We start from the raw sequence: 27,727 nt of genomic DNA, 5'->3' as shown, positions 1-27,727 counted from the left end.
GCGGGCCCCGTCGCGAAGTTTCCAGCCTGCCTGCGAGCGCCGCGGGGACGGCCGGACGTCCGCAGACCCGGGTCATGCGGCCGCTGCTGCTCCTGGCCCCGCTGGGCTGGCTGCTCCTGGCCGAAGCGAAAGGCGATGCCAGGCCGGAGGGTGAGGGCGCGGGCCGGGGCCGGGCGGGAGGGCTGGGCTGCGGGCTACTGGGCTGCACGGGAGGCCTGGGCTTCCGAGGGGATCTGGGTTCCGGCCGCTTGGCCAGTGACTCGCTGGTGACTCGGACAGATCACTTCCCCTCTTGGAGCTGCAGTTCCCACGTCCGTCCGTGCAGCCTGGAGGAGAGAGACAGCCGAGGCCCAAGTCATAATAGCTCTCATAATAGCGATACCGATGGCTACTGTTTATGGAGCACTTACTATGGGCCAGCCATCAGTTAACGGTGATCTTGAGCCTGGGAAGCGAGCCCGTCTATTATCCCCTTTTCCAGCTGGGCACACCAAGGTCCCGGAGTCGATTCACTTGCCCAAGATCACACAGCTTGTGGGCCTTGGCACCAGGATTGACACCCAGGTGTGTCTGGCTTGGGAGCCGGGCTCAGAGACATTAGGCATTACAGCCACTGGGGTGGGGAGTGGACCGGGTGGCGCACATAGCAGAGCTATTTACACTGTCATATCAGCCTTCTGTGGTCTGCGGTGTGCCTGCCGGTGGGTCTTACTCTCTCCAGGTTGCACATGCGGAAACTGAGGCTCAGACAGGTGCAGTGACTGCCCAGGGTTGTCCAGCCCTGGAGTTACTGGTTCTAGACCCGCTGGGCTCCATGTCTAGTGTTCCTTCTCCGTCCCCCAAGGCAGATTGGATTTCAGAGTGTACCCCGTCTTTCTGAGTAGGTGCTACTGCCTTCCCCACTGCTCCCTGGGTCACCTCCAGGGCTGCCTGCTGAACATCTCAGAGCCCGGAGGAGAGCAGACTGTGGGCAGCCCCAGCAAAGCAGAGCCAAACTGGCCACACTGACCAGGCTCCCTGTTTCCTCTGCCCTCCCTCCTGAGAACCTGGGAGTCAGAGGGGGCAGGATGGTGGTGGAGCAGACCCTCACCAGGGGAGACGATGGGAACCGCTATTTCTTAGTACCTCCTTTGTGCCAGGTTGTGCCCAAGGCCACACATCTCCTAGTGGTAAAGCCCGTAGTGACTAATCTCTGCGAAGCTTGGTGTTCTAGCCTGCAAAGTGGGGGGCAGTGGTACCTGAGTCCTAGTGCTCTGACCAGGATTCCGTGAGATGAGGCCTACTGGTGAGGGTTCAGCTCAACGCCTGGCCTATATAGGCATTTTCTTTCTTGGACCCAGCACTGCCTGCTTTCCTGGAGTAACCCAGCAGCGTAGTAAAACAGGTCCAAAAATCCAGTGACAGAGGTGCTGAGCACAGGGCTGGGCAGGTGGTGTGTGCCAAAGGCCTGTGGCCTGGGTCCACTCCCTGGCCAGGAGCTAGGAGACCTATAATAGCCTTTGTTTCCTGGGCCTCTCTTTTCCCTGCTTCTGCTGATGTGGGCTCCCTCCACCGAAGGCCATTGGAGGAGAGGAAACTCCCGCTCCCACAACGAAGCCCACAGAAGTGAGTCAGGGCTCCAAATCGATGTCAAGGCTTCAGGTGCCCTGGCCCCAGCAGGTGATGGGAGGGGACAGAGTAGACAGAAGGTAGCCCCGTTAAGGGTGCAGGATTGAGTGTGTTACTGAGATGATCCAGGTAGGGCACCCAGTAGACAGTAAGTAAATAGTAGATTGATGGACAAGAGGTAACCGGTTGCCAGACATGGGGTTAATGTCAAACCCCTCTCAGGTTGAGGCCCTTTTCTTCCCTTATTCCCTTCAGATCCTTTTAATAAAGAAGGAATCATTAGCCCATTTTGCAGATAGGAAGACTGAGGCCCCCAAAGGTTAAACATCTGGTCTCAGGTTGCAGTAGGTGCTTGGAGGTGGAGTTGTTGACTGGGATTCAGACCCGCTGCTCATTTCTGTCTGGATGGGGGGGGGGGCGCCACAGAGAGGCCCCTGCTCAACTCTCCCAGGCCCAGCCGAGGTGGGACCCTCAGCATGCTGGTTAGGACAGAGTGGGAGGGCAGAGTGTCCTGTAGCCAGAGACGCCAGCTCCTCCCTTCCCCTGCCAAGGAATGTTCCAGTGGGCCAGGTTCAGGAATGGCGCTCTTGGCAGCTTGTACCCAAACACACGTGGATTTGGCACACAGAGAGAAAGATAGGGCTTTCACTTTCGGGAGCTCCCAATTTTAGGGGGGTACCCAGAACTCCTCACCTTAGTAGATACCCAACGTTTTAGGGGCGATACAGCCCTCTGCTCCCAGAATGCCCTATGCTTGAGAAAGGAGACATTGCCCTATGCTGGGGGAGCCCCCAGACCAATGTGGGGGACAGAAAAAGATGTTCAACAAGGCAACATTCAAGCAAGCAAATTCCCATGGACCTGGGGGCAGCGGAGGCCAGATGCCCCATGGACCTTTCTGCCTTTTGTGGAGGCTTCTAGCTGATCACTGCTTTCTTCCTGGGCTCCCGCCCGTCCCCCCGGGCCTCGGGTTGGCTGGGGAGAGGGAAGGCCCACCTGGGGCCTGACAGCTGCTGAGTTCCGAGGCTCTGGGAAGTCAACAGGGCGTGGGCGGGGGTCCCGGGTCCTGCTGTTTGGGTCGTGCTGTTCTGTGCAGGGAATGGAAAGGTCCCAGGAGTCAGGCGGGCCCAGCTGGATGTGGGTGGGGTGGGGTGGGAGTGGCTGAGGAGGCTGAGGGGGCAGAAAGGAGGCTCCTGGGTGCTGGGAGTCTCCACCCACGGCCTCCCCTGGGCTGGCACTGCAGCTCAGTTACCCACGCTTGCCTTCCCAGCCTTCTCTCTGGAGCCGAGAGGGACCCGCCTTCCCCCAGGCCCCTGGGCTCAGCCTCTCCCCATCATTCTTGCTCTCAGGAGGCTGGCCTATGGCACGTGGTGCCCGTAGCCAGGTACTGTGCTAAGCACTTCATGGACATTAGCTCATTCAGTGCTCATGAAAGTCTCCGGAGGAAAGTACTACTATTGCTGTTATGACCCCATTTTACAGACAAAAGGCACAGAGAGGCTAAGTTACTCACCAGCGGTCTGTCTGCCACTCCACTCTGCTGCCTCTTGTTCACCTCTGATCCTGGACCCCAGCCTGGCTGCCTGGGAAAGTCAGTGCACTGCACTTTGGGCAGCGGGTTTGGAGGGCCAAGGGCCCTGGGTGGCGGGCCTCGTACGGACCCTGGCTTTGGCCCCAGGCGGGCCGGCGGACCAGCCAGAAAGCAGGGGGGCAGGGCCCTGGTGCTGCATGCTGAACCCTCCACGAACCCTCCACGTTGACAGCCTGTGGCATGCCCTGCGCTCTGGCCGCCTGCCGCGTGACGAGCCGAGTGTCCACGTTGGGGATGCCCAAGAGGGGGCAGCCGGAAATGCCAGAATCAGTCTGCAGCCTTCCAGGATGCTGGACAGAGAAATGGCGAGGTTAAGAACACGGACACTTGGAATTCCAGCTCATTCCCTTCTCCCTTCAGGATTCTGCGAACTTTGGCAGGTCATTTAGACTCGCTGTGCCTCAGTTTCCTGCCTTTGGAAGGGTTGGGGGGTAGAAATATCACCTGCCACATGGGATGTCGATAATTAAATGTGATAATGACTGTAACATGCTTCATGCAGCATGTGGCTTCTAGTAAGGGCTCAACCGGTGGTAGCGCTTACTAGTCACCTTCCCTCTGTTTTCTCTAAGGCCAGACGGTGCACACCAGACATCCTGAGTCACACTCAGTCCCAGCCACAGGGAGGGGCAGGGAGGCCAAGGAAATCAAGATGGGAGCCTGGCCTGGCAGAAGGGACAAGGAGCATGTTTGTACTGGTGCATCACCTGCGGGGCAGAGGAAAGAAGTCTTCATGGAGGACTGGGGCCTCTTTAGGAGAAGCAGAAGGAGTGAATTGATGCAGGCAGGCCAAGGGAATGGGGCAAAGGCTGGTTCACTGAGGCAGCTTTCGTGGGGGTGGGAGGGTATCGAGAGGTAATGCCAGCGTCTCTTGGGGGAAGGGTCTGCCTTGAATTCTCTTGCTGTGACCCATCCCCGGACCCCTGCACTGGAGCCCAGAGTCAGGACCAGGGGATGGGTTGGATCAGAGGTTTCCAAATGCGGTTGACATCAGAAATCACCTGGGAAGGGTAGGAAAAATCCAGACTCCTGGGCCCATCTTAGACCTCTGGTCCTGGAATTCATAGGCTCCCTGTGATGCCGATATGCAGGCAGGTTTGGGACCCTCTGGACTGACCCTCTGGAGTCCGCGGCTGCTAGATCTGTTAAGACCCCAGTGGGACACGTGATGGCATCCTGGAAAATGGAGAGGAGACGGGCCAGGTGGGTGGGGCGGGTCCAGCATAGCCTGGGACCTTCTCCTCCACCTCAGCTAGGGGTTTCTTCAGACAGATTGAGAGACAGACGGCAGATCACCGTCTCAAGCCAGGGTAGTGCGCGCAGAGGTTAAGAGGGTGGCCCTGGGTCCGGACTTCTGTGTCTACGTTCTGGTGCTGCCACTTCCTGGTTCCCTTGGGCAAGCTACTCACCATCTTTGAGCCTTAGGTCAAACTGTAGAGTGAGGGGGTTAGAACCGAGTCCGGTGTGCCAAAAGTACCGGTAAAGGTTAGCCATCGGCTACCGTTCTTTTGCTGGAGGGAACTCACGAAAGGAGCCTCGAGATGCCTGCCCCCCCAGCGCCCTCCCGCCACAGCCTGACTTCAGGAGCCCTGATCCAGCACCTTACACACACACACACACACACACACACACACACACACACACACAGGCTTTTTCCATCTGTGAAATGTGACACTCTCTGTCCCCAGCCTTCCCTGCCAAGGACAGGAGGGCCTCAGAGCCAGCGACTCTCTTCCCCCCTGAGTAAGGAGACTTAACCATCCTGGCAAGAATTGGGGGAACCTTTCCTCAATTTCCTCAAAAGTGTGAGCAGCACCCCTCTTTCCTGCCTCCCAGGGTCAGGTGGTGAGGCCTCCCCTTTCCATACCTGCCTAGTGAACCTATCCCTTCCTCCCCAGGTCCCTGGGCCCACTTCCAGTGGCTTCCTGCCAAAGCCTTCTGAGCTGCTCCCTGCTCTGGGGCCAGCAGCCTGCCCAGCTCAGCCAGCTCTGCCCGAGCGAGATGCCTTTGTTCTTTCAGCCCAGGCTTCTCTTGCATTTAGGGGGCGGGGGTGTATGGGAAGGCCTTACTTGCCTGTGTCAGCCCGGCCTCTTGGGCCAGTTCAGCCAGAAAAGCATTACGTCCTGGACTCCATGAAACGATAGTGAGTGCTACAAAGGTGGTGGTGGGTGAGGGGGGGATCCTGTCTCTAACTGCAGAAGAGAGGTCAGGAGAAATCTGAGAAGTCTTCATAGAGGTGGTGGCAGGGAAGGGGTCTGGCCCTGGGACCTGCAGGAAGATTAGAGAAAGGGGAGAGAGAGAGAGGGAGCTGGGACAGGAGGGGAGGAGCTCAGCAAGGTGAGACCCCTGGCTGGGGGAGAGCCCACTCAACTGAGGGAAGGAGTACATCACTGGGCCGATCAGGGAGGGCCTTGAATGCCAAAGCAGGGTGTTTGCCTCTCACCGATCAGCACCAGTCATAGCTCTTAGCCTGTGCCAGCATCCAGCAAGGGTTTTACAGGCCTGATCTCGTTGAATCCATCTGGCATTCCCCGAAATAGGTAACAGGAGCCTCCCCTTACCTGAGGTCTCAGTTACTCACGGTCAACCACGTTCCGGAAGCACATAATCCCCCCCTCCCCCCCACCGCCTAACTCTGTCACAGTGCTGTGTCATTCTGCTCCCTCTGTCTCATCATGTAGGCATTTATATCTTACCTCATCACAAGAACGGTGAGTTCAGTGCAGTAAGATGTTCTGAGAGAGAGGCCACATCCATGGGATGTTTATTACAGTATATTGTTTTAATTGTTCCGTTTTATTCACTGCTGTGAATTCCTTTCTGTGCCTCATTTATAATTAAACTTTATCATAGTTATGTACGCACAGGAAAAAACATAGTGTATATAGGGTCTGGTACTGTTTGTGGAATGGTACTATCCACTGGGAGTTTTGGAATGCATTTCCTGTGGATGAAAGGATGCCTACTGTACTGTTTTTGTTTGTTTTGTTTTTTTAAGTAATCTCTATGCCCTCCGTGGGGCTCGAACTCATAACCTCAGGATCAAGAGTCGCATGCTCTACTGACTGAGCCAGCCAGGTGCCCCTACTATACTGTGATCCGGAAGGGGCTTCCCCAGGGCTCCCAGAGATACTCCCTGGGGAGTTGTTTCCAGCAGGTTCTTTTTTTTTCTTTAATGAGTCATGATTTTTTTTTTGAGACAGAGAGATACAGAGCACGAGTGGGGGAGGGGCAGAGAGAGAGGGAGACACAGAATCCAAAACAGGCTCCAGGCTCTGAGCTGTCAGTACAGAACCCGACGCAGGACTCGAACCCATGAACCGTGAGATCATGCTCTGAGCTGAAGTCAGACGCTTAACTGACTGAGCCACCCAGGCGGCCCTGAATCATGATTTTCTTAAGTCAGTTATTAACTCTGACTGCAATCAGAATCAGTTGGGTGGCTTTTTTTTTTTTAATGTTTATTTATTTTTGAGAGAGAGAGAGAGCAGAAGCCAGGGAGGGGCAGAGAGAGAGAGAGGGAGACACAGAGTCCAAAGCAGGCTCCAGGCTCCAAGCTGTCAGCACCGAGTCTGACGTGGGGCTTGAACTCACGGACCACGAGATCATGACCTGAGCCTAAGTCAGACACTGAGCCACCCAGGCACCCCTCAGCAGGTCCAATTGCAGAGATGAAGCCACGCTACAGAGCCTGAGAGAAGTCTCTTGTTAAGGCAGTACAGCTGTTCTGGCCAAAGCTAAGGATTTCAAGTCCATTTCCACTCGGGGTCAACTCATAGATTCTCACCTGTTGGCAGAAAGGCTGTTGGCACGGATTAGCAGTGAGTGCCCTGGGTGCAGGCATGGAGAGCGGTGGCCATCCCTGGGCCCGTGTCCAGCAGTGGCTAGAGAGGTCTCTTTGGTGTTTGGCGTTCAGGGCGAACCCCTTCCCTCCACGCCTGTGTGAGGCCACAGCACCCTAAATCCAGAGAGACCCAGCCCCACAACGCAAGGGGCAGACATCTCTGTTCTGGACGCTTCCTGTCGTGCCATTCAGTTCCCAGGGGGGACAGAACCCTGGCAGAGAGTCCGGGAGACCCAGGTTCTGTCCCCAGTCTGTCATTAACCAGCTGAGTGACCTTCGGCACGTCCTTCCCACCCGGGCCCTGGGCCCTTGTCTGTCATGGGTGGACGCGAGGACACATCCTGCCGGGATTTGACACATCTGGGAACAGTGGCCTGCTCCTGTCTGTCACCTCTCATCCCCCATTCCCATTCCCCGCGCCCTCCTCTGTCCGTAGACAACCTGTTAGTCCTCACGGTGGCCACGAAGGAGACCGAGGGGTTCCGACGCTTTAAGCGTTCAGGCCAGTTCTTCAACTACAAGATCCAGGTAAGAGACTCCCGGTGGGGGAAGGGGCTGGGTCAGCCACGGGGTGGCGGGAGAGCCCAGGAGCTGGGATTTTTGCCCTTCTTAAACTGATTGGGGTCACAGGGAAAGCTTCTGGAAGCCCAAAAGATGAGGAGGAGTTAGGAAAAGCAAGAGAGTCGGTGAGGTGCCGGAGATGGGAACGTGGGGAAACTGAGGCACCTGGGCTCCATGGCCGTGCTCATGCTGGGGGGGAGTGGGTGTGGCTGGCTTAGAAGGCAGGGCCTGGGAACTAGCATTTTTACCCACCAGGGGATTTGGGAATGGACATAGTCTGGAGATCTTACCTGTGTAAACACCGCTCTAAGGCAACAGAGGCCAATGCCCAGTCTACTTGGTGTCTTCTGTGTGCAGTGTGGGGGCAGAGCCCTGCAGGCAGACGTTCCTCCATTTAGCTGAGTGTGCTGAGTGCCTCCTGCCAGGCAAAGTGGTAGGCACTGGGGCTGGAATGATGACCAGACAGACCATGGCATTGCCTACACAGCTTGCAATCCAGTGGCATTAAGCCAGAAAGAAAATGGTTTCTCTCACGTGAATGCAGGTTGAAGCAGAGGGTTGCTTCAGGCATAGCTGGATCTAGGGGTTCAAGCTGCATGGTGAGGGCTTTGTCTTTCTGTCTCTAGGCTCGGGTGGTCTTCCTTTGCAAACATGCTCTCTCTACATGGTGCCAAGATGACCACTAGTCACAGCATGACCACATGCCCCAGCTTCCCAACCTCGACAGAACTAGACAGCCTCTCCGTAGTTTGGACAGAACAGTCCCAGGGACGACGCTGACAGGCTATGCTTAGGTCACATGCTCAAACCCATGGCTGGGAGAAGGATGGGTGGGACACTGACTGGCCAAATGTGGTCCCATGACACCCACCCCCAGAGCCCGGTCAGCCTCACACGCAGTGTAGAATGGTTTCCCCACAGGTGAGGGAAGAGGTGCTGGACAGACAGAGACAAAGATGTTCACTGTCCAGGCAGGGGTGGAATTTGGGCCGGCAAGATAGTTCTGTACCAAAACCCCACATTAAGGGGCCTTTCTCTGCAGGCGCTGGGCCTGGGGGAGGACTGGGATGGGGAGAAGGGGACATCGACGGGCGGAGGGCTGAAGGTCCGGCTGCTGAAGAAAGCTCTGGACAAGCACGCAGACAAGGAGAACCTGGTCATTCTCTTCACAGACAGGTAGGTGGCTGGGGGCTTCCTGTGCAGGACCCCTCAGCAGAAAGAATATTCTAGAATATTCCAGAATGGAGCCCTTGCAGGATTATCAGGGATGAGCGGGGAATCGCTCTAGCTAAGGTTGCTTACAGTTTGAGGGGGCCGGTGAGCCCAGAAAAGACCATTCCCACTGGTGGTGAGATGGGCAAGGGGCCCTGCCCAGGTGAGGTGGGCCATGCTTTGAGCATGAGGTGGGGACCATCTCTGCCCAGGGCGGGGTGGGCCAGAGACAACGGGGCAGAGCCGTTTCCCCTGGCATGGCCCAGGGGTGGCATGGGAGAAGGTGCCCTCGTGAGCCCCTCCTCACCTCTGCCCTGCTCCGCTTCCCCTGGCACTGGCCGCAGCTACGACGTGGTGTTTGCATCGGGGCCTCGGGAGCTCCTGAAGAAGTTCCGGCAGGCCAGGAGCCAGGTGGTGTTCTCAGCCGAGGAGCTTATCTACCCTGACCGCAGGCTGGAGGCCAAGTACCCGGCGGTGTCCGACGGCAAGAGGTTCCTGGGCTCTGGAGGTGAGGGGTCTGGGTGAGGAGGGTGTGGTGGGGCTGGGCGGGTTGCAGACGGTTCCATCCCCTGCCGTCGGGACATACTCGCCCCTGCAGTCTTCCTCATCTTGTGAACAGCCACCCATCTGCACAGGTCAAGACCAGAGTCACCCCCAAAAGTCCCCCCTCCGCCCCCCACCTCCCAGTCAGCGGGCTGGTCACGCCACTCCCGCTTTGAAGGATCTCGACTCTACCTTCGTGTCCACCCCCACTGCTAACCACCCCACTTGGCTCCTGGCCGTTTGCAGTAGCCTCCTGCCTGCTCTGCTGGCCTCAGCCCTCACCCCTTCTAGTCCGCATGACTCAATGGCCTCTTACTGCATGGAGAGTAAAATCTGTGTTTTACTCTGGATTTCTCTGTCCAGCCTGTGGAAGGGGGTCCGTCTCCGGCAGCCACTTCTCCCCATTGGCTGAGAGAGTTAGCACAGTCTAGAAGGCCTAGGCCTGGCCCAAGGCTGGGGCTGTTCCCTGGCGGGGGGGCGGGGGGTGCTCCATGGCTGGCCCCTTCTCCCTTTCCTCTTCTCTCCGTGCCCGTCTGCACTGTGGCCAAGGGCTGTGTGGGCTTTTCCCTCTAAGCCCCCATGTGCTGTGTGACCTTGGCCCAGCCTCTGCCCTTCTCTGGGCCAAGTTGTCCAGATAACTGTAGAAGAGGGGCTCCAAGTCTATGTCCCACCAGCTCTGCTCTCCAGGGACTCCTGGTCTGATGCATTCATTCACCACCTACGTGGTGCCCAGTACCTGATTTGGTGGCAGTTAGTAGATACCATTGATCTTTCCCTGTGAGCTTAGTGGGAACTTGTTACCAAGTGGCATTAGCTAGCAGGTTGCTTTCAGCCTATAGACTACCTCCCTTCAATCCAGGAGGACTTCTAAGAGGAGGTAAAGGAGTGGAAAGAATGAAAGCGGAGGCTGGGAAGAGGCTCCTGGCTTAGAGGCCAGAAGCTCACGGTCTGTCTCTGTGTGTCCCCCACCAACCACAGGCTTCATCGGTTATGCCCCCAGCCTCAGCAAACTGGTGGCTGAGTGGGAGGGCCAGGACAGTGACAGCGACCAGCTCTTTTACACCAAGATCTTCTTGGACCCAGAGAAGAGGGTAAGGGGCAGCGGGTGGGGCTGAGGAACAGGGGCAGGGCGAGGGGATCTTGACGCTGGATCTTGATGCTGCAGTGAGAGCAGTGCCCCTGACTCTGTGGGTTGGGCATTGAGGCCCCCATTTATCCATTTGCGGATTCGCTAAGGTATTCAGTGGCTATTTATTGAGCGCCTGTTGTATGTGAGGTACTGTCGGGTGCAGGGCAGGGGTGTGGCTGGGAACAAGACAGTGGGGTCTTCACCCTCACGGTCACTCAAGTTCGGGAGACAGGAGTTTACGATCTCCTTTTCAGTGGTGATGGTACTGAGTGGAATGGACAGGCTGAGCTGCTCTTGCCCCGCCCTTTCTGGGCGGGGGAGGATTTCTGGGGGCTGAAGAGGTCTTGGCTGGACCTGTGCCATGACCTCCAAGCCTGTCTTAAGGGAGACAGGGGCACTGAGGGGACTGAAGGTGGCAGATCTGGACCAGTGTCACCCCAAACCAGCCAGTGTGCTCTGGGCAGGCAGGAAACTCAGAGAGTCCTTGGGTGGGTGTGGGGTCAGGATTCCTGGATTCTACTCTGCTAGTCCCCATAACGTCCACCCATGCAGTGCTGTGTGACCCAGGGTAAGTCACTTCCCCTCTCTGGGCCTCAGTTTTTATTATCCATGAACTAATGAAATGAAACACCTAGACTTGTGCAGGAGAAACATGAACTTGATCTTTTTTTTTTTTTTTTAGTGTTTTTTATTTATTTCTAAGAGAGAGAGAGAGAGAGACAGTGTGAACAAGGGAGGGTCAAAGAGAGAGGGAGACACAGAATCTGAAGCAGTCTCCAGGCTCTGAGCTGGCTGTCAGCACAGAGCCCGACACGGGGCTCGAACCCACGAACCGTGAGATCGTGACCTGAGCCCAAGTCGGCCGCTTAACCGACTGAACCACCCAGGCGCCCCTGAACTTGATCTTTTTAACTCAGTCTTTCCTCTTCCTTCACATTTGCCTCCGGTGACATCACTTGCAGAAACCCAGGGTCTAAAACATAAAAGTGGACTCCATGGCCGTCCCCATCCCTCTCTGTGGAACGAGAGCTGAGCCTAGCCTGCCACCTGCCTTCGTTGGCCTGGCCTAGGGCTCCATGAGACACAGCTGAATCCCGAAGGGGCAGCACTGTGCAGTGAACAGGGACCTCAGGGCCAGGCTTCTGGGGTTCAAATGCCAGCTTAGCCAATTATTAGCTGTGTGACTTTAGGCAAGTTATCCAACCTCTCTATGCCCTGTTTTTTAAATTTGTAAAATGGGGTAACGGTGGTAGTTTCCCATAAGGACGTTGTGTGGATTAAATTAATTGATGTTTACATAGTATTTAGAACAGTGATTGACAGTAAAGTGAAAAACATTTGTCGTTATCATGATTATTGTGCTTGAACCAGTATGTGGGGGAGGAAGGGGCAGAAGCAGGAAGGCAGGCTCCCCCCCCTGCCCCCAGGGGCGTGATGGAGCCCCATCCTCCACCAGGGCCTGTCCCTGCTGCAGCCCGGTGTTCTCTTTCCTACAGGAGCGGATCAACATCACCCTGGACCACCGCTGCCGTATCTTCCAGAATCTGGATGGAGCCTTGGGTGAGCGGCCCCCATGGGGAGGGGGATCCTAAGAAAGTCATTAATAAGGAGATGAGGATTCCAGGCCGGGCCTGAGCCCAAGGAGGAGAACAGGGTGGTTTCTCCGTCCCCAGGTCCGCAGAGGCCACCTGGAAGCCCCAAGGCAGAGGTGTGTTTCTCTGGGGGTGTAGAAAGGAGGGCCAAGATGTCAGTCCAAGAGCCTGCGGGACTCCAGGGGAGGAGGCAGACGTTCAGCCTGGGAGTGGCTGGGCCGTGCACACAGCACGTTCCTGGCCCTGCCCTGCACCCCTGGTTCTTAGACGCACGCCTGCTTCCTCTCCTTCCCTGCTCTCCCCCCTCCCACGTGGCTGGCACAGGGGGCTGATGGGTGGCTTGGGAAGCAGAGAGGCCGCCTGGTCCTTAAAACCAGAAAAACACTCTTGGCCTGGCCCTAAATCCATGGCTGGTGATAATATTCCTTTGCCAGTATCTTCCCGAGTGACCTCGGGCAAGTCTGTCTGTCTCTCTTTCTTTCTCTCTGTCTCTCTCTCTCTGTCACACACACACACACACACACACACATACACACACACACACACACACACACACGTCCCTTAGACCTCAGTTTTCCCATCTTTAAAAAAAGAGTAGTTGGACCCAATAGCTGCTTGGGGATTTTATGGGGTAAACGGAATCTTATTTTTCGAGAATCTAATGAACACTAGGAGTCCTTTCCCGAGAAGGTGCAGAAACATCCGCACTCTTTTGTCTGGGGCTTCTGGGAGCGCACAGACCTAGACTAAGAAGCTGGGTCCTGAGCATCTCTTGAGGGGACCGGGAACTTGCGCAGAGGGGCCCCTCACATGGCCGCCCACACTGAGGGACCTCCGTCCCCAGGGACTTCCCAGGCCTCTGACCAAGGACCCCTCTGCATTTGTAACTGTTGGGCAGGCCGCTGCCTCCTGCTGTCTAACAGGGTCAGAGGATCTGTTAGGATCCTGCCCAAGGGAGTCTCTCTGCGCCGGGACAGGACCTGTCCCCACCCCACCAGGACCTTCCACCCGCTGGCACGTTCTCAGTGCCGCTCTGCATGTCTGTCGGGGCAGGTGCCCCACGCTCTGTCCCCGGGGCTTCTCTGAGCTTTTTCTGGAGCTGCGATGTTTCATGTCTTCTCTTTCTCCCGTCTCCTGCTTCCGGCTCGAATAAGTAATCACGATAAATACTGGGGGTAGCGGTGGATTCTGTGCTCACATGTGCCAGGCGTGGCGCTGAGTGCTTGCCCAACACGGAGCCCTTGCACTTTTATCACCATTTCACAGACGAGGAAACTTGAGGCTCGAGGAAGTGATGTTAATAGCCCAGAGCACACCCCGAGCGGGAGCTAGGACTTGAACTTGGCCTCTGGGCCTGACACTGGATGTCTCTGTGCTTTCTGACCCCCAGATGAGGTGGTGCTCAAGTTTGAAATGGGCCACGTGAGAGCAAGGAACCTTGCCTATGACACCCTTCCAGTCCTGATTCATGGCAATGGGCCCACCAAGGTAGGGAGAGGCCCCCAGCCCCTGGGGAGCGTGAGAGCAGGGCCTGGGGCTCGAGTCTGCTTTCCCTGTGACCCCACGGCTTCTCCTTGGGGTCAGGGCCACCCCTGCCCCCAGGCCCCGCTGCCACCTGGCTGCCTCTGTCCTCACATCTGAGTTCAGCGTGGTGCCTTGTTTCCTTGCTGTGGTGGCTGGGAATGTTCATCCCTGCTGAGCCACAGGACAGAAGGGAGGTCGCTGACCCCATCCAGGCCTCCGCTGGGCTGCCCGGAGTCATCTATACCCCATCTCCCCAGGGCAGACTCGTTTCTTCATTCAGCAAACATTTAGGAAGGACATAAGGCCTACGTAGTCCTGTGAGCAGGACAGACTGGTCCCTGCGCTTCTGGACCTCAGAAGCAGGTGGGGTGCGGGCCTGACCTCACGGGTCCTGGGGCCAGCCCTGGCTCGCAGCATGCTTCTTCACGTCTGGTCCCTGACCCTCTCCACTCCCCCCACCATGGCAGAGAGAAGGGGGAGGGCGTTAAAGCAGGTTTCCTGCCCCCACCCCAGAGCTGCTCGGTTGGACCCTCTGGGGTGGGGGGCGGGCAGCGGTCTGCATTTTACAAGCTTCTGGAAGATCCAGGGATGAAAGCGTATCAGACTGCCAGTCCCCCCTGGGCCCCCAGAGCAGCTTTGGGGATCTTCAGGATGCCAGAACATTCTCTCCCAAACCTGCCCCAAATAAGGCCACATTCCTACCCCCTTAGAGGGCCAGGATGCGGGGACACCAGGGGCTGAGGGAGATGTGACTCAGTGGTTACAGGTGGGCGGGGCCGGCCGTTCCCCTCATCTCTGACCCCACGTCTCCCTACAGCTGCAGCTGAACTACCTGGGCAACTACATCCCGCGCTTCTGGACCTTCGAGACGGGCTGCGCTGTGTGTGATGAGGGCCTGCGCAGCCTCAAGGGCATCGGGGTAAGGCTGCCAGACGTGGGGCCCTCCATCCCCGCGGATGCGGAGGAGGAGTGATTCTGGAAGAGACTCTTGTCTCTGGTGGGAGGTGAAGGGATCACCTTCCTGTCTGGGGTTCCATCTTCTTCCTCACCCACGCACCTCCTCTCGGAAGCCTTCTGAGATTACCTGTGGTTCCTATTCATGCACACCCCTTCCAGCCGTGCCAAATTCTGGTTCCTTCAGCCTGATTCCTCTCCTATAGCTGCCTCCCCTCTCATGAACCGTGTTCCTCATTTTTTTGTTTTTTAAGTTTATTTATTTATTTTGAGAGAGAGAAAAAGAGAAAGGAAAAGCATGAGCGGGGGAGGGACAGAGACTGAGGGAGAGAGAATCCCAGTCAGGCTCTGTGCTGACAGTGAACCCTGAGATCATGACCCGAGCTGGAAAGTGAGAGTTGGACGCTTAACTGACTGAGTCACCCGGGCACCCCTGTTTTGTTTTGTTTTTAGATGTTTATCTACATATTTTTAAACTTAATTTCAAGTTAGTTAACATAGACATAGTCTTGGCTTCAGGAGGAGAACCCAGTGATTCATTTCTTACATATGACACCCAGTGCTCATCCCAGAAAGTGTCCCCCTTAATGCCCATCACCCATTTAACCCCATCTACCCACCTAAATGTTTATCTACTTACATTGAGAGAGGGAGAGAGAGAGAGAGAGAGAGAGAGAGAGAGAGCGCGCACGTGTGCACATTCAAGCAGGGGATGGGCAGGCGTCACTAGCACAGAGCCTAACTCGGGGCTCAAACTCACGAACCGTGAGATCATGACCTGAGCCGAAGCCAAGAGTCAGACGCTTAACCCACTGAGCCCCCCAGGGTCCCCCTTACTCCTTGTTTATGGCTCACTTTGAAAAAGATTTTTTAAAATATTTATTTATTTTTGAGAGAGAGAGAGACAGAGCATGAGTGGAGGAGGGGTAGAGAGAGAGGGAGACACAGAATCTGAAGCAGGCTCCAGGCTTCGAGCTGTCAGCACAGAGCCCGCCACGGGGCTCAAACCCACGAACTGTGAGATCATGACCTGAGCCGAAGTCGGATGCTTAACCGACTGAGCCACCCAGGCGCCCCCTTACTTCCTGTTTACGGCTCACATCAAACCCATGCTGGCCAGGCTGTCTGACAGCAAGCCATCAGCTGGTCCTGGCTCCAAGTCTAGGCTCACGTGACCGGCCCAGCAGGGACCCCTCCTCCCCTCGCTTCTGCTTCCCTGCCAGTCCCTGCCTCTGCCTGTCTGTACATCCTGCTTGGCGCTCCCTGGCCCAGGCCCCTTTCCTGCTAAGTCTGCACACCTCTGCCTCTGGCTCGGGTCCCTCACGCCGCCCCCTCCCCGTGCAGGACGAAGCTCTCCCCACAGTCCTGGTCGGCGTGTTCATCGAACAGCCCACGCCGTTCCTAACCCTGTTCTTCCAGCGGCTCCTCCGCCTCCACTACCCCCGGAAACAGATGCGGCTTTTCATTCACAACCACGTGAGTAGCAGGCACTTGGTGGGGTCGCCGTGTGGCTTGGGTAAAAGCCCTGCCTCACGGGGTGGCCTGAGACACCTCAGGAACTAACTGAAGCATTGTTAATCTGGGCCACATGGAAGTGGACCGTGGGCTCTGTCCCCAGGATCACTGGCTTGACTTGAGTCTGAATGGCCAGGTTTGAATCCCGGCACCGCTCCTTGTATTGGCTGTGTGACCTTGGGTACATTGCTCTACCTCTCTGTGCTTCAGCTTTCTCATCTATTAAATAGGGCTAGAATAGTGCCCACCTCGTGGGATTGCTGCAAAGGTTAAATAAGTGGGAATGTGAAGCACGCAGGAGGTGGGGGGAGGCACGTGACAGTGTAAGGTTACCCTTACCCCTGCTCCTGATTAGATTCGGTGACAAATTGGTTTTCCTTCCCTGCGTACCACCTGGGGAATCAGGGAGGGCCCTGAGGCCTGCTGCTCGGTGGGGAGTTCGGGATTCCTCGCTCTGTCCCTCCCCTCTCCTTCCCAGCTGGATAAAGTCCCACCTCATTTCCCTAACCCAGACGCCAGGTACGCTCTCCAGTCTCTCTGTTCTCAAGGCTCCTTGTCTTCCTTAACGTCCTCTCATCTGGCGGCACCCCTTTCTGAGACCTTTCAGCCCCGACAGTCAGCACCCCAGGGCCCCGCGGCCCCACGCTCGGCCCAGCTCTGCCCGTGTCGCAGACATTAGTTCAACTGTGCCACATGGAAACAGGAGAAGGGGTCGGCCGTGCCCTTGGGAGTCGCCCCGTTTCCCTGGAGACATGAATTCCCATGTTTTGTGCAGGAGAAGAGAACGGTCACAGGCAGTCTCTAAGGGCCTTCTGTGAGCCCGGTCTGACTTGTTGGCTCCTTACCATGACCCTGTGACCGAGGCATAGCCGCCCTCCCGTTTTACAAGGGAGGGAACGGAAGCTGAGGCAGGTGACGTGGCTTGTCCAAGGTCACAAAACTAATTGTAGCAGAGCCGGGCTTCACTCTAAATCCTGGGTTTGATTCTGAAAATCCTGATTTGTCCGCTTCCTCCCGCAAGGGGCCTGGGGAACGGACTGTTGTTTTTCCAATCGCAGTCCAAGGATCACCCAGAGCATTTTGTGACGAAGCAGATCCATGGGCCACGCTCCAGACGAGCAGAATAAATGACTCTGGATATGGGGCCTGTGGGGTCCGGGATGCTGTCTTAGTGATAAAGGCTCTTACGAGGCTGGTGGGCCTGGCCTGATCAGGGGAGGATGGTCAGGGATGGCTGGGAAAGGGCACTCAGGGCAGAAAGGCTGGCATGGACAGGGGTCTGGAGATCGGAAAGCCAGTGGCTGAGAACGCGCCAGGAGTGAAGGGGAGTGGCCTGCGGGAGCCGGGCTGCTGCGGTCCTGGGGTGGAACCACTGTGCTCATCTCACCCTCCCATCCCCTACCCCCAGGAGCAACACCACAAGGCTCAGGTGGAGGAGTTCCTGGCAGAGCACGGCAGCGAGTACCAGTCTGTGAAGCTGGTGGGCCCCGAGGTTCGGATGGCCAACGCTGATGCCAGGAACATGGGCGCGTGAGTTGGGAGCCGGGGCCCCACGGTTATCTCTGCTGATGGTAGTGGGTGGGGGGGCCGTGGTGTCGGGGGCATCAGGCCAGGAGACAGAGCAGTTCAGAAGGCTGTGTGTGGTCTCCAGCGAGTTCCTGCCCCTCTCTGGACCTCAGTGTTCCCATCTGTCAAATGGGGAACTAGTCACTGCCCTGCCAGCTTGGGGGCTCCTGGGTGGGGTTGAGCAGTGTCATTTGGGTACAGGAAGCAAATCAGAGAAAGGGGAAGAACTAGAAAGCCAGAAGTAGATAAACATGGGCAATGTGAGAGCCGATCTCTGATTTTGCCTTTATTATTAAAACAAACAAGTAATCCCTGTTGACTGTGGAAGAATTAGTCCAGATCCGAGGCTGGCGAACCTCCAGGAAAGTTCTTCTGCCACGCCTCTCAACCCTGAGGGTTGTAGCACAAGTGGGCGCGGCAGTGCTCCCACAGAATTTTACTTCCAAACACTGAAATTTGAATTTCATACGATTTAAAAAAAATTTTTTAGGGGCGCCTGGGTGGCTCCGTCGGTTGAGCGTCCGACTTTGGCTCAGGTCATGATCTCACGGTTCGTGGATTTGAGCCCCACGTTGGGCTCTGTGCTGACAGCTCAGAGCCTGGAGCCTGTTTCGGATTCTGTGTCTCCCTCTCTCTCTGACCCTCCCCTGCTCACGCTGTGTCTCTCTCTCTCTTTCAGAAATAAATTAAAAAAAATTTTTAAATAAACAAATTTTTTTTAATCTTTTAATTTTTTTTAACGTTTATTTATTTTTGAGACAGAGAGAGAGCACGAGCTGGGGAGGGGCAGAGAGAGAGGGAGACACAGAATCCGAAACAGGTTCCAGGCTCTGAGATGTCAGCACAGAGCCCGATGCGGGGCTCGAACCCATGGACCACGAGATCATGACCTGAGCCAAAGTCGGACGCTCAACCAATTGAGCCACCTAGGCGCCCCATAAATAATTTTTTTAATGTTTATTTATTTTTGATAGAGACAGAACGTGAGTGGGGAGGGCAGAGAGAGAGGCAGACACAGAATCCGAAGCAGGCTCCAGGCTCCAAGTTGTCAGCGCAGAGCCCTACATGGGCCTCGAACTCATGAACCACGAGATCATGACCTGAGCCACCCAGGCACCTCTCATATGATTTTTACGTGATGTGTTTGGATTCCCCCCCCACCAACCATTTAAAAATGTAAAGGCGTTCCTAGCTCATGACCTATAATGATACCAGGCAGTGGGCTGGATTGGGAGCATGGGCCTGCTTTGCTGAGCCCTGGGCCAGATTAACAAAAAGAGCATAAATTTGTAAGGCTTTTGGTACAGGTGACCAAACTGCACCTCAGAAGGGGCAGAACCAATTTACCCCCTAGCCCTGGGCGGTGTACGAACTGTCTGTGGGCCGTGTTCTCCCCAGGACGAGGGTTTTCGGGGCGCTTGATAGCAGTCGCTGAGCTCCCCGCATTCCTCTTGAGAGCCTAACAGCCCAGGGTTTGGGTCTCAGGGTCAAGGCTGCCGGTCCCAACCTGCACCAGGGCTGGCCTGATCCCTCTAAAAACCTTTGGCCGGTTCCCTGTGGTCCCGGATGGGGGCAGGCCTGGAGAGGAAGGCCGCAGGGCCGCTCTGGGACCCTGGGGCCCCTCTGCTGACCCCGGGACCCTGCCTGCAGGGATCTCTGCCGGCAGGACCGTTCCTGCACCTACTACTTCAGCGTGGATGCTGACGTGGCCCTGACTGAGCCGAAAACCCTGCGCCTGCTGATCGAGCAGAACAAGTATGCTGTGGGTGGGCCCTCCGAGCCCAGCCCCCCCCCCCCCCCCCCGCCATGCCTCTCTTCTCCGCCTTCACCCTGGCCTCACCTCCCACCCTGGACCTGCCCCAGCCTGGGAGCCTTGTCTTGGATGCTCCCTCCTCCCTGCTGCAAGCCGCCCCTCCCGCCTTCTACTCCCCGCCTCCCTGTTGGAGGCAGAACCGGCCAGAGGGGCCAACCCCCTCCCCTCTAGGCCCCAAGGCGCACCTCCTCTCCCGCCCTGCACCTAAGGGTGCAGATCTGCCCCCAAACTCCCAGTGGACAGAGGGACTCCCACTGAGGTGCTCCCTTCCTCAGGAACGTCATCGCCCCGTTGATGACCCGCCACGGGAGGCTGTGGTCAAACTTCTGGGGGGCCCTGAGCGCAGATGGCTACTACGCCCGCTCGGAGGACTATGTGGACATCGTGCAGGGGCGGCGTGTGTGAGTAACTGCGGGGTGGGAGTGACCTCCTCTGTCTTCCCCCACTATTCACGTCATGTTGCCCTCGGATTCCTGCAAAGCCCAAAGCAAGGAAGACTGCGGTCAGACACAGGGACAGACCTCCCGACAATTATCCTGAGCCCACGTGCCCGGGGTAGGGGACTCAGATCCGCACTCTTGTGCCCTCCCGGCCTGTGACTGCCGGCTCCCCCGAGGCCCTAACCCCTAGCGTGTGACCAGCCTGCAGCCCCCTCTGTCTTCCTCTCTCACCCTAGTGGCGTCTGGAATGTGCCCTACATCTCCAACATCTACCTGATCAAGGGCAGTGCCCTGCGGGCTGAGCTGCAGCAGACAGACCTGTTCCACCACAGCAGGCTGGACCCCGACATGGCCTTCAGTGCCAACATCCGGCAGCAGGTTGGCCTCGGCTGGGCAGTCGGGGGCCTCGTTGATGGAGAAGGCGGGCCTGGATCTTGTCCCCTTAGGCCTGAAGCTTCTGAGATGCCAGGGCCTGGGGGGGGGGCACTTGGGGCACCAGGCAGGAGGGATGGTCCTTAGGGTCTGTGGGGATCATTTTAGTGGACCCGGTTTTCACCTTGTCTGTTTTGTTGACATCCCAACAGAACCAAAAAATCCTAAACTTTCCACCTAAATGTACTGCAAGTAATGTGCCCAAGGAACACCCTTACCCTCTCCCTGTGCCCCCCCAATACGTTTTTGTGGTTATTCTTTGATTTTTAAAAAATATGTATTTTTTTTGAGAGAGAGTGAGCGGGGGAAGGGCAGAGAGAAGGGGACAGAGGATCCAAAGTGGCCGCTGTGCAGATAGGCTGACAGCAGCCAGCCTGATGGGGGGCTTGAACTCACAAACCATAAGTTCATGACCTGAGCTGAAGTTGAATGCTCAGCCTACTGAGCCCCCCAGGCGCCCCCACTGTGGTTCTTTTTTTATTTTCTATTTAAAAAAAATTTTTTTAATGGCTATTTATTTCTGAGAGAGAGAGACAGAGTGCAAGCAGGGGAGGGGCAGAGAGAGCGGAAGACACAGAATTCGAAGCAGGCCACAGGCTCCAAGCTGTCAGCATAGAGCCGGATGTGGGGCTCGAACTCACAAACCGTGAGATCATGACCTGAACCAAAGTCGGATGCTCAGCTGACTGAGCCACCCAGGCACCCCCGCTGTCATTCTTCTTTTAAATGTGGCAGCGTAGTGGTGTCTTCCCCATGCCCCGAACTTCAGGATCAGACGCCATTCTTTTCTTCTGCGCCATCAACATTCGTTCTTTGATTCCCATTCAGTCCTCCAGGAAGCCCTCCTGGATCGTATCCCATGTCAGGCCTGGCTGGGTGCTGGGCAGATGAGATGGGGTGTCTGCACTTGCACCAGGTTCCTTGCTGTCCCACTTGATGGGCGGAGGAGGCTGCAGCCATGCCTCTCCTGGGACTGGGTGGGGGAGGGGGCTCCTCTTCCATCCGGCCTGTTCTCCCCAGGACGTGTTCATGTTCCTGACCAACCGACACACCTTCGGCCACCTGCTCTCCCTGGACAGCTACCAGACCAGCCACCTCCACAATGACCTCTGGGAGGTGTTCAGCAACCCCGAGGTGAGGCCCTGGGTGGATGGGCAGGGGAGGGAGAAGGTGGCCCAGAGAGCCAGTGGTGTAAGGGGACTCCTGCTCAGCCTGAGAAGGGCTGGGGCTCTGAGGGCTCCCTGCCACCTACCTTCCTCCATCCCAGGGACCGGGTTGGGCGGGGTTTAGGCGGGGAGAGGAGGGCTCTGGAGAGGCAGCGCCATCTAGTGGAGGAGAGACCATCGGCTGTGATTTAGTCGAGCCTCTCAACCTCTGGGGCCTCAATTATCTTAGCTCTAAGATGGGCATGCAATCCCAGCCTCACTCACTTCTGAGGGTGTTGCGAAGCTCAGAGGAGGAGAAAGTGGTTACGGTGTTCCTAGACACCATGAGCTTATGGCTGACGTGGGCATGTGCACATACCTGCACGCAGACCTGCACACACATGCACACGCACGTAGGTACACATGAAGACACCAGCTTCTGGGGGCACCCTGTGTGCCCAAACAATGCACCTGCACCCAGTGGGCATGGTCCGTACCCCCTTCCCCAGGCGTGCATACATTCACCCACATTGCAGGGGGCCTGGGCGGCGGGGGGGTGAACCCCATCTTGGAGCATCCCATGGAGTTGGGCAAAGGAGGAGCCCCAGCTGTCCCTGGCCAGGCCAGAGGACCCCAACCGCCTCCCCTCCCCCTACCCCAGGACTGGAAGGAAAAGTACATCCACGAGAACTACACCAAGGCCCTGGCGGGGAAGCTGGTGGAGACGGTAAGGACTGGGGTCCTCTGGGATTCACACCATATGTCTGCTGAGGGGAACGGAGGGCGGAGGAAGACAATTCGCGGGCCCAGGAGAGGGGGGGAGGCATCTTTCTGTGCTCTGGCAGTGCTTGGGCAAGAGCGTGGGCCGTGGGATGGCCCTTCCTCCTGGCAGCACCTACCTCGGAACCTTGGGGTGCTCTCCTGGCCCTGCGGGGAAGAGGGAGATGTCCCCAAATGGGGTCTCCGCTGCGACCATGGCCCAGGAGGGAGACACTGCTTCTCTGCTTGCCCTGCAGCCTGCGGGGCTGTCCTCTCTCCATGCACACACTCTCTTCCTGGCCCTGCACCGGTAGCTCCGTGACCTTGGCTGAGAAAGGCCAGCTCTGAGCTCTGCTTCCTTCCCCCTTGAGCAGCTCACAGACCAGGGTATGGGGAAGGGCCTGGGCCACATGAGGGGCCCTGCCTGTGGCGGGCTCCATGGGGACTGGCGGGGGTTGGGGGAAGATGTAGCGGTGCCCCCCACCCCCGGCCCCTATGATTGAGTCCCCTCCCTCCCTTTCCCCCTCGCCAGCCTTGCCCAGATGTCTACTGGTTCCCCATCTTCACGGACACCGCCTGTGACGAGCTGGTGGAGGAGATGGAGCACTACGGCCAGTGGTCTCTGGGAGACAACAAGGTGGGGGCCCCAGGTGCCTGGGCGGGGGGTGCGCGGATGCCTCCTCTCTGGGCTCTTCTCCTGGCAAGCTAGCCAACCTCTCTGGGAGTCTTTGTTTTAAGTTTACTTCTCTATTTTGAGAGAGAATGAGCAGGGGAGGGGCGGGGGGTGCAGAGGACCTGCAGTGGGTTCTATGCTGGCAGCAGAGAGCCCGATTGGGGACTCAAACCCACAAACCTGAGCCGAAGTTGGATGCTCAACCTACTGAACTGCCCAGGTGCCCCTCTCTCTGGGACTCTGGAGGTGGGCGCTCTGGCACTTAGGGGTCTGGGGGAGTGAGAAATGGGTTGGACTCGGGCTCCAAGCTGCCATGACCTCTAGGTGACTTTGAGCTGCCTTCATCTTGAATTCTAGATTTCCGCTTCATGTTGGTTTGTTATTAGAAGGATTTAGCTTCCTTCACCAGATTGGGTGTGTGATGGGGGAGGAGCGAGCGAGCGTGGGCTGGGGAAGGATTGGGAATAGCAGTGCCGCACTCACCGGGCGGCAGAAGCAAGTGGCACAGTGGACTGAGAGGCTCTGTGGTTCCCGAAGGTCAGGGAGCATGTTTCAAGGCACCTGAGGCCCCCCGCCCGTGTGCGCCTCAGGGCCTGGCTAAGTTTTGACCTGGCAGCCGGAGTGACCTGCGGTTCTGGTCCCCAGCCTCGTCCACGGGCTTCGGTGGTGAGATAATCTCCAGAAGCCGGGAACTGGCAGAGCCCCTGCTTTCTGGGGTCCGGCCAGCCCTTGCGCTCCTGTGACCTGGGCAGGGCTGGGACTCTAGCACCTGAGCCAACGTGTGACCCTCTGCACCTGTTTTTTTCTGCGGTGTAACAAATCACCGCAAAGCTTAAACAGCATAAAACAACACCCGCTGATCTCTGAGCTTCTGGAAGTCCGCACGTGGTTTAGCCGGGTCCTCCGCTCGGGGGCTCATGAGGCTGGGGTCGAGGGGCGGCCAGGCTTGGGGTCTCAGCTGAGGCTCGGGGTCCTACTCCAAGCTCCTGTGGCGGAATTCATTTCCGTGGTCCTTCGAGGCCAGCGGGAGAGCCCCTGTCTTCGAGATGCTCACTTAAAGCCACGCCCTGGACAGTCCCCCGTGTGACTAACCCGGAGTCCACTGACTCTCTTTACAGTGATTTCCGCAGAGCCCGCTCGCTTTGCCCTCTGCCCTAACCTCCTCCCGTGGCGTTTATGGGTCAGGGAGGGTGAGGCAGTCAGCACCCCGGGCGTCCGTCTTAGAATTCCGCTTACCTCGCTCTCCTTGGTCACTTCCAGGACAACCGCATCCAGGGCGGCTACGAAAACGTGCCAACCATCGACATCCACATGAACCAGATCAACTTTGAGCGGGAATGGCACAAATTCCTGGTGGAGTACATCGCCCCCATGACCGAGAAGCTCTACCCGGGCTACTATACCAGGGTGGGTGTGCCCAGGACGCAGCGGGAGGGGACAGGGGCGGAGTGGCTGGGGGTGGGGAGCGTCCGGGTTGGGGACAGGGGCGGAGTGGCTGGGGGTGGGGAGCTTCCCGGCTTGCTTGCGGGAGAGGCCTGAATAGTTGGTCTCCAGGCAGGAGTGAAGTCTCCCCCCACCCACCCCATGGTGGGGGCGCCTCTAGAAGAGACTGGGGAGGGGCGGGCTCGCCTCGCCTCCACCCTGCAACATCACTCCTCCGACTCCTTCCTTCCTGTCCTTAAATCTCGCCTCAGCGATGCCTCTCGCCTCTCGCAGATGAAGCTCCGGGCTCCCTGGGCCACAGACCCACTCCTCCCTCAGTTTCCCTGTAGCTCTCCACTGAGCGCCTGTTGACCACCCCTGTGGCTTTTGCACCCCTTCCCTCCCCTCCTCTCCATTCCCTTCCTTCTGTCCTTTCCTCCCCCTGCACATTTTTAGTAAGAGTCTTCCCTGTGCTGGGGCCGGGGGACACGGCCTTAAACAAACCTGCCCTCTGGGATCCCCCATCCCAGAGATGGGGTGAGGGACCCGTCCTCTGCACCCCTGCCTCTCCCGCACTTCAGCGGCCTCAGTCCAGCCGGTTCTCTCCCCCTCCCCGACTCAGGCCCAGTTCGACCTGGCCTTCGTTGTCCGTTACAAGCCTGACGAGCAGCCGTCCCTCATGCCGCACCACGATGCCTCTACCTTCACCATCAACATCGCCCTGAACCGGGTCGGCGTGGATTACGAGGTGAGCGGCTCACCGGGCCTGCGGGGCCTGGTGCCCAAGAACCAGAGAGAGAGAGAGAGAGAGAGAGGGTGCCAGGCCTGTGGGAAGGCCTCCGTTTTGTCAGGAGGGGAGAGGGCTTCAGAGGCATGGGCACGGGAGGTCAGAGGTCAGACCACGTGGCCCTGCGTCCCGCCTGCTCCCCAGCTCTGTGGCCTCGGGCACGTGTCTGAGGCCCTCGGTTTCCTCGTACCTTAGCCGGGAAAATGTAGAGGGCCCTCCCTAGAACTGCTGTGACGTTCCCTGGGCTCATTCAGGTGGTTGCTTACGGGGACCCTCAGAAAGTACTCAAGGCCCGGTAGCTGCTGGCGATGAGGGGCTCAGGGTTTCCATCGCTGTGCAAAAGGAAGACGGCTGCCTTGGGAACAGCAAGACGGGCTGGGTCTGGGTGCGGGGCTCAGGCTTGTGGCTGGAGGGGAGATGGAGAACATGGGGGGGAGGGGACAGTTCTGGGGGCCTCAAGTCCCCAAGGGAGGCCTCTAAGGTATGCTCAGCTAAGGAGTCATTTCATTCATTCATTCATTCATTCATTCATTCATTCTTTGGTCATTCGTTCAGTCCTTAAGCTGCTATTTTCTTTTTTTTTTTTTTTTAATTTTTAATGTTTATTTTTGAGAGAGAGCAGGGGATGGGGCAGAGAGAGAGGGAAACAGAGAATCCAAAGCGGGTTCCACCCTATTAGGGCAAAGCCCAATGTGGGGCTCGAATTCACAAACCGTGAGATCATGACCTGAGCCAAAGTTGGACACTCAACTGACTGAGTCACCCAGGCGCCCCTCTTTTCTTTAAGCTGCTATTTTCTTTTTAAAATTTTTTAAAATATTTTATTTCTGGGAGAGAGAGAGAGACAGTGTGAGGAGGGGAGGGGCAGAGAGAGAGGGAGATACAGACTCTGAAACAGGCTCCAGGCTCTGAGCTGTCAGCACAGAGCCTGACGCGGGGCTCGAACCCACGAACTGTGAGATCATGACCTGAGCCGAAGTCGGACGCTTAACTGACAGAGCCACCCAGGCGCCCCTAAGCTGCTATTTTCTAAGGGTTTTGGGGACTCAGTCCTGGGCTGGCCACAGTGAAGGAGACCCACACAGGCATTCTCTCACTTTTCTCAGAGTTTACCATGTACCAGGGTTCACCCCAGGGGACGGCTTTGTCCCTCCACCCCCTGGGACATTTTTGGTTGTCACAGCTGTGGCGTGCTTCTGGCGTCTAGTGAGTAGAGACCACGAGTGCCCAGGGCAGCCAAGGAGAAAACTGCCCTGGGGATGATGGCTGATCACAGGGCAGATGTACTCAGGACCGCCCGACTGCGCACTTAAAAATGTTTACGATGGTAAAGCTTAGGTTACGTGCCTTTTACCACAATTAAAAAAATATATAAGTTTTCTGGCCACGAGCATCCATAACACCGAGGTTGAGAAACCTGGCCCTAAGCTCTTACCTGGATCATCTCGCTTAATTCTCATGGCCCCATGAGGTTCATGCCTGTTTCTTGGAAGGGGAAACTGAGGCCTGGGGTGGTCACCTAGTTAGTAAAGCACATAGCCAACCTTTGCCCAGGGCTGCCTAGCTTAAGGCCAGTGCTCAGTGCTCCCTGTCTTTGCTGAGTGTCTTTCTTAGGCAGCTGTGGCTGGGCTGAGGACCCCTGGGCTGCAGTGGCTCAGGTTGGGGGGGAGGGTCAGGGGGACTAGGGCGGTGGGGGCAGGGCCCGGCTTCCCCGTGGGAGAAAACTGACGCTTCCTGTCTCCCAGGGCGGAGGCTGTCGGTTCCTGCGCTACAACTGCTCCGTCCGAGCCCCACGGAAGGGCTGGACCCTCATGCACCCCGGGCGACTCACGCACTACCACGAGGGGCTCCCCACCACCAGGGGCACCCGCTACATTGCCGTGTCCTTCGTCGATCCCTAATTGGCCAGGCCAGGCCACCTCGGACCTCTTCCTCTTTGCCAACAACCACTGCCGGGCAGCACTCTGGGGCCTCGGGGCCCCAGGGCACCTGGTCCAGCCTCTCGGCCCTTGACCTCCATTGCTCCTGGAGCCGCAGGCAAGAGATGTGGCCACGAGCCAGAAGCAGAGCACACCTCCTTGGCTGGGCCTTTCCTGGTGCTCTGGGCCCAGCCCAGGGAGACATTGTTCATGTTCATTGGTTTGTGACAACGCGCCCTTTCCCACCCATCGTCCTGAAATATCCAGTCCCTTCGTCTGCTTCTTCCACGGGGCGGGACTTGAGCCAATCAGGGGCTTAGCCGGCTTCCAACAGAGGTGCTCCGGGTGTGAGAAGAGCCCCAGGACTTCTGCTCCCAGCAGACACAGAGACCGGATCAGATTCGTGCCCCCTCCCTGCCCCCGGGACTGCGGAAGCCCCTTCCTCCTTGGCGCCTGTAGTCGGAGCAGCCTGTTGTCCCCTGCAGATGTTGACTCAGAAACCCTCCTGGGAGACAGGACAGGCCTTGACGCCGCCGGAGCTCCATCCTCTGCGAGGGGGAGGGAGACCATCCTTTGCGAGGGGGAGGGAGACCATCCTCTGAGAGGGGGAGGGAGGGAGATGTCCTGTCCCGATGCCTCCGGAGACAGGGACAGACAGAAACAGGAGAGTTTTTATTAAAGATCGTTCACACCACGGA

At 57.4% G+C, this 27,727-nt stretch overlaps 1 protein-coding gene across 1 annotated transcript; it reads left to right on the top strand.

Moving 5' to 3' along the window:
• On the top strand, positions 1–27,727 carry PLOD1 (procollagen-lysine,2-oxoglutarate 5-dioxygenase 1). Its single transcript, XM_039224840.1, has 19 exons — positions 1–150; positions 7,480–7,571; positions 8,647–8,780; positions 9,161–9,324; positions 10,338–10,450; positions 11,985–12,048; positions 13,471–13,568; positions 14,422–14,523; positions 15,903–16,034; positions 17,482–17,603; positions 19,290–19,394; positions 19,728–19,853; positions 20,129–20,270; positions 21,345–21,458; positions 22,131–22,196; positions 22,761–22,865; positions 24,162–24,308; positions 24,946–25,071; positions 26,856–27,727. Exons 1-19 carry the CDS (start codon positions 75–77, stop codon positions 27,009–27,011), a joined length of 2,184 nt encoding a protein of 727 aa, XP_039080771.1. The 5' UTR covers positions 1–74; the 3' UTR covers positions 27,012–27,727.

The sequence above is a fragment of the Hyaena hyaena genome, unplaced genomic scaffold (genome assembly GCF_003009895.1).
Source record: "Hyaena hyaena isolate Hyena2069 unplaced genomic scaffold, ASM300989v1 scaffold_1785, whole genome shotgun sequence".
Lineage (NCBI taxonomy): Eukaryota > Metazoa > Chordata > Mammalia > Carnivora > Hyaenidae > Hyaena > Hyaena hyaena.
The sequence above is the reverse complement of the archived record's forward strand: the minus strand, read 5'-3'. Positions and strand labels throughout refer to the sequence as shown.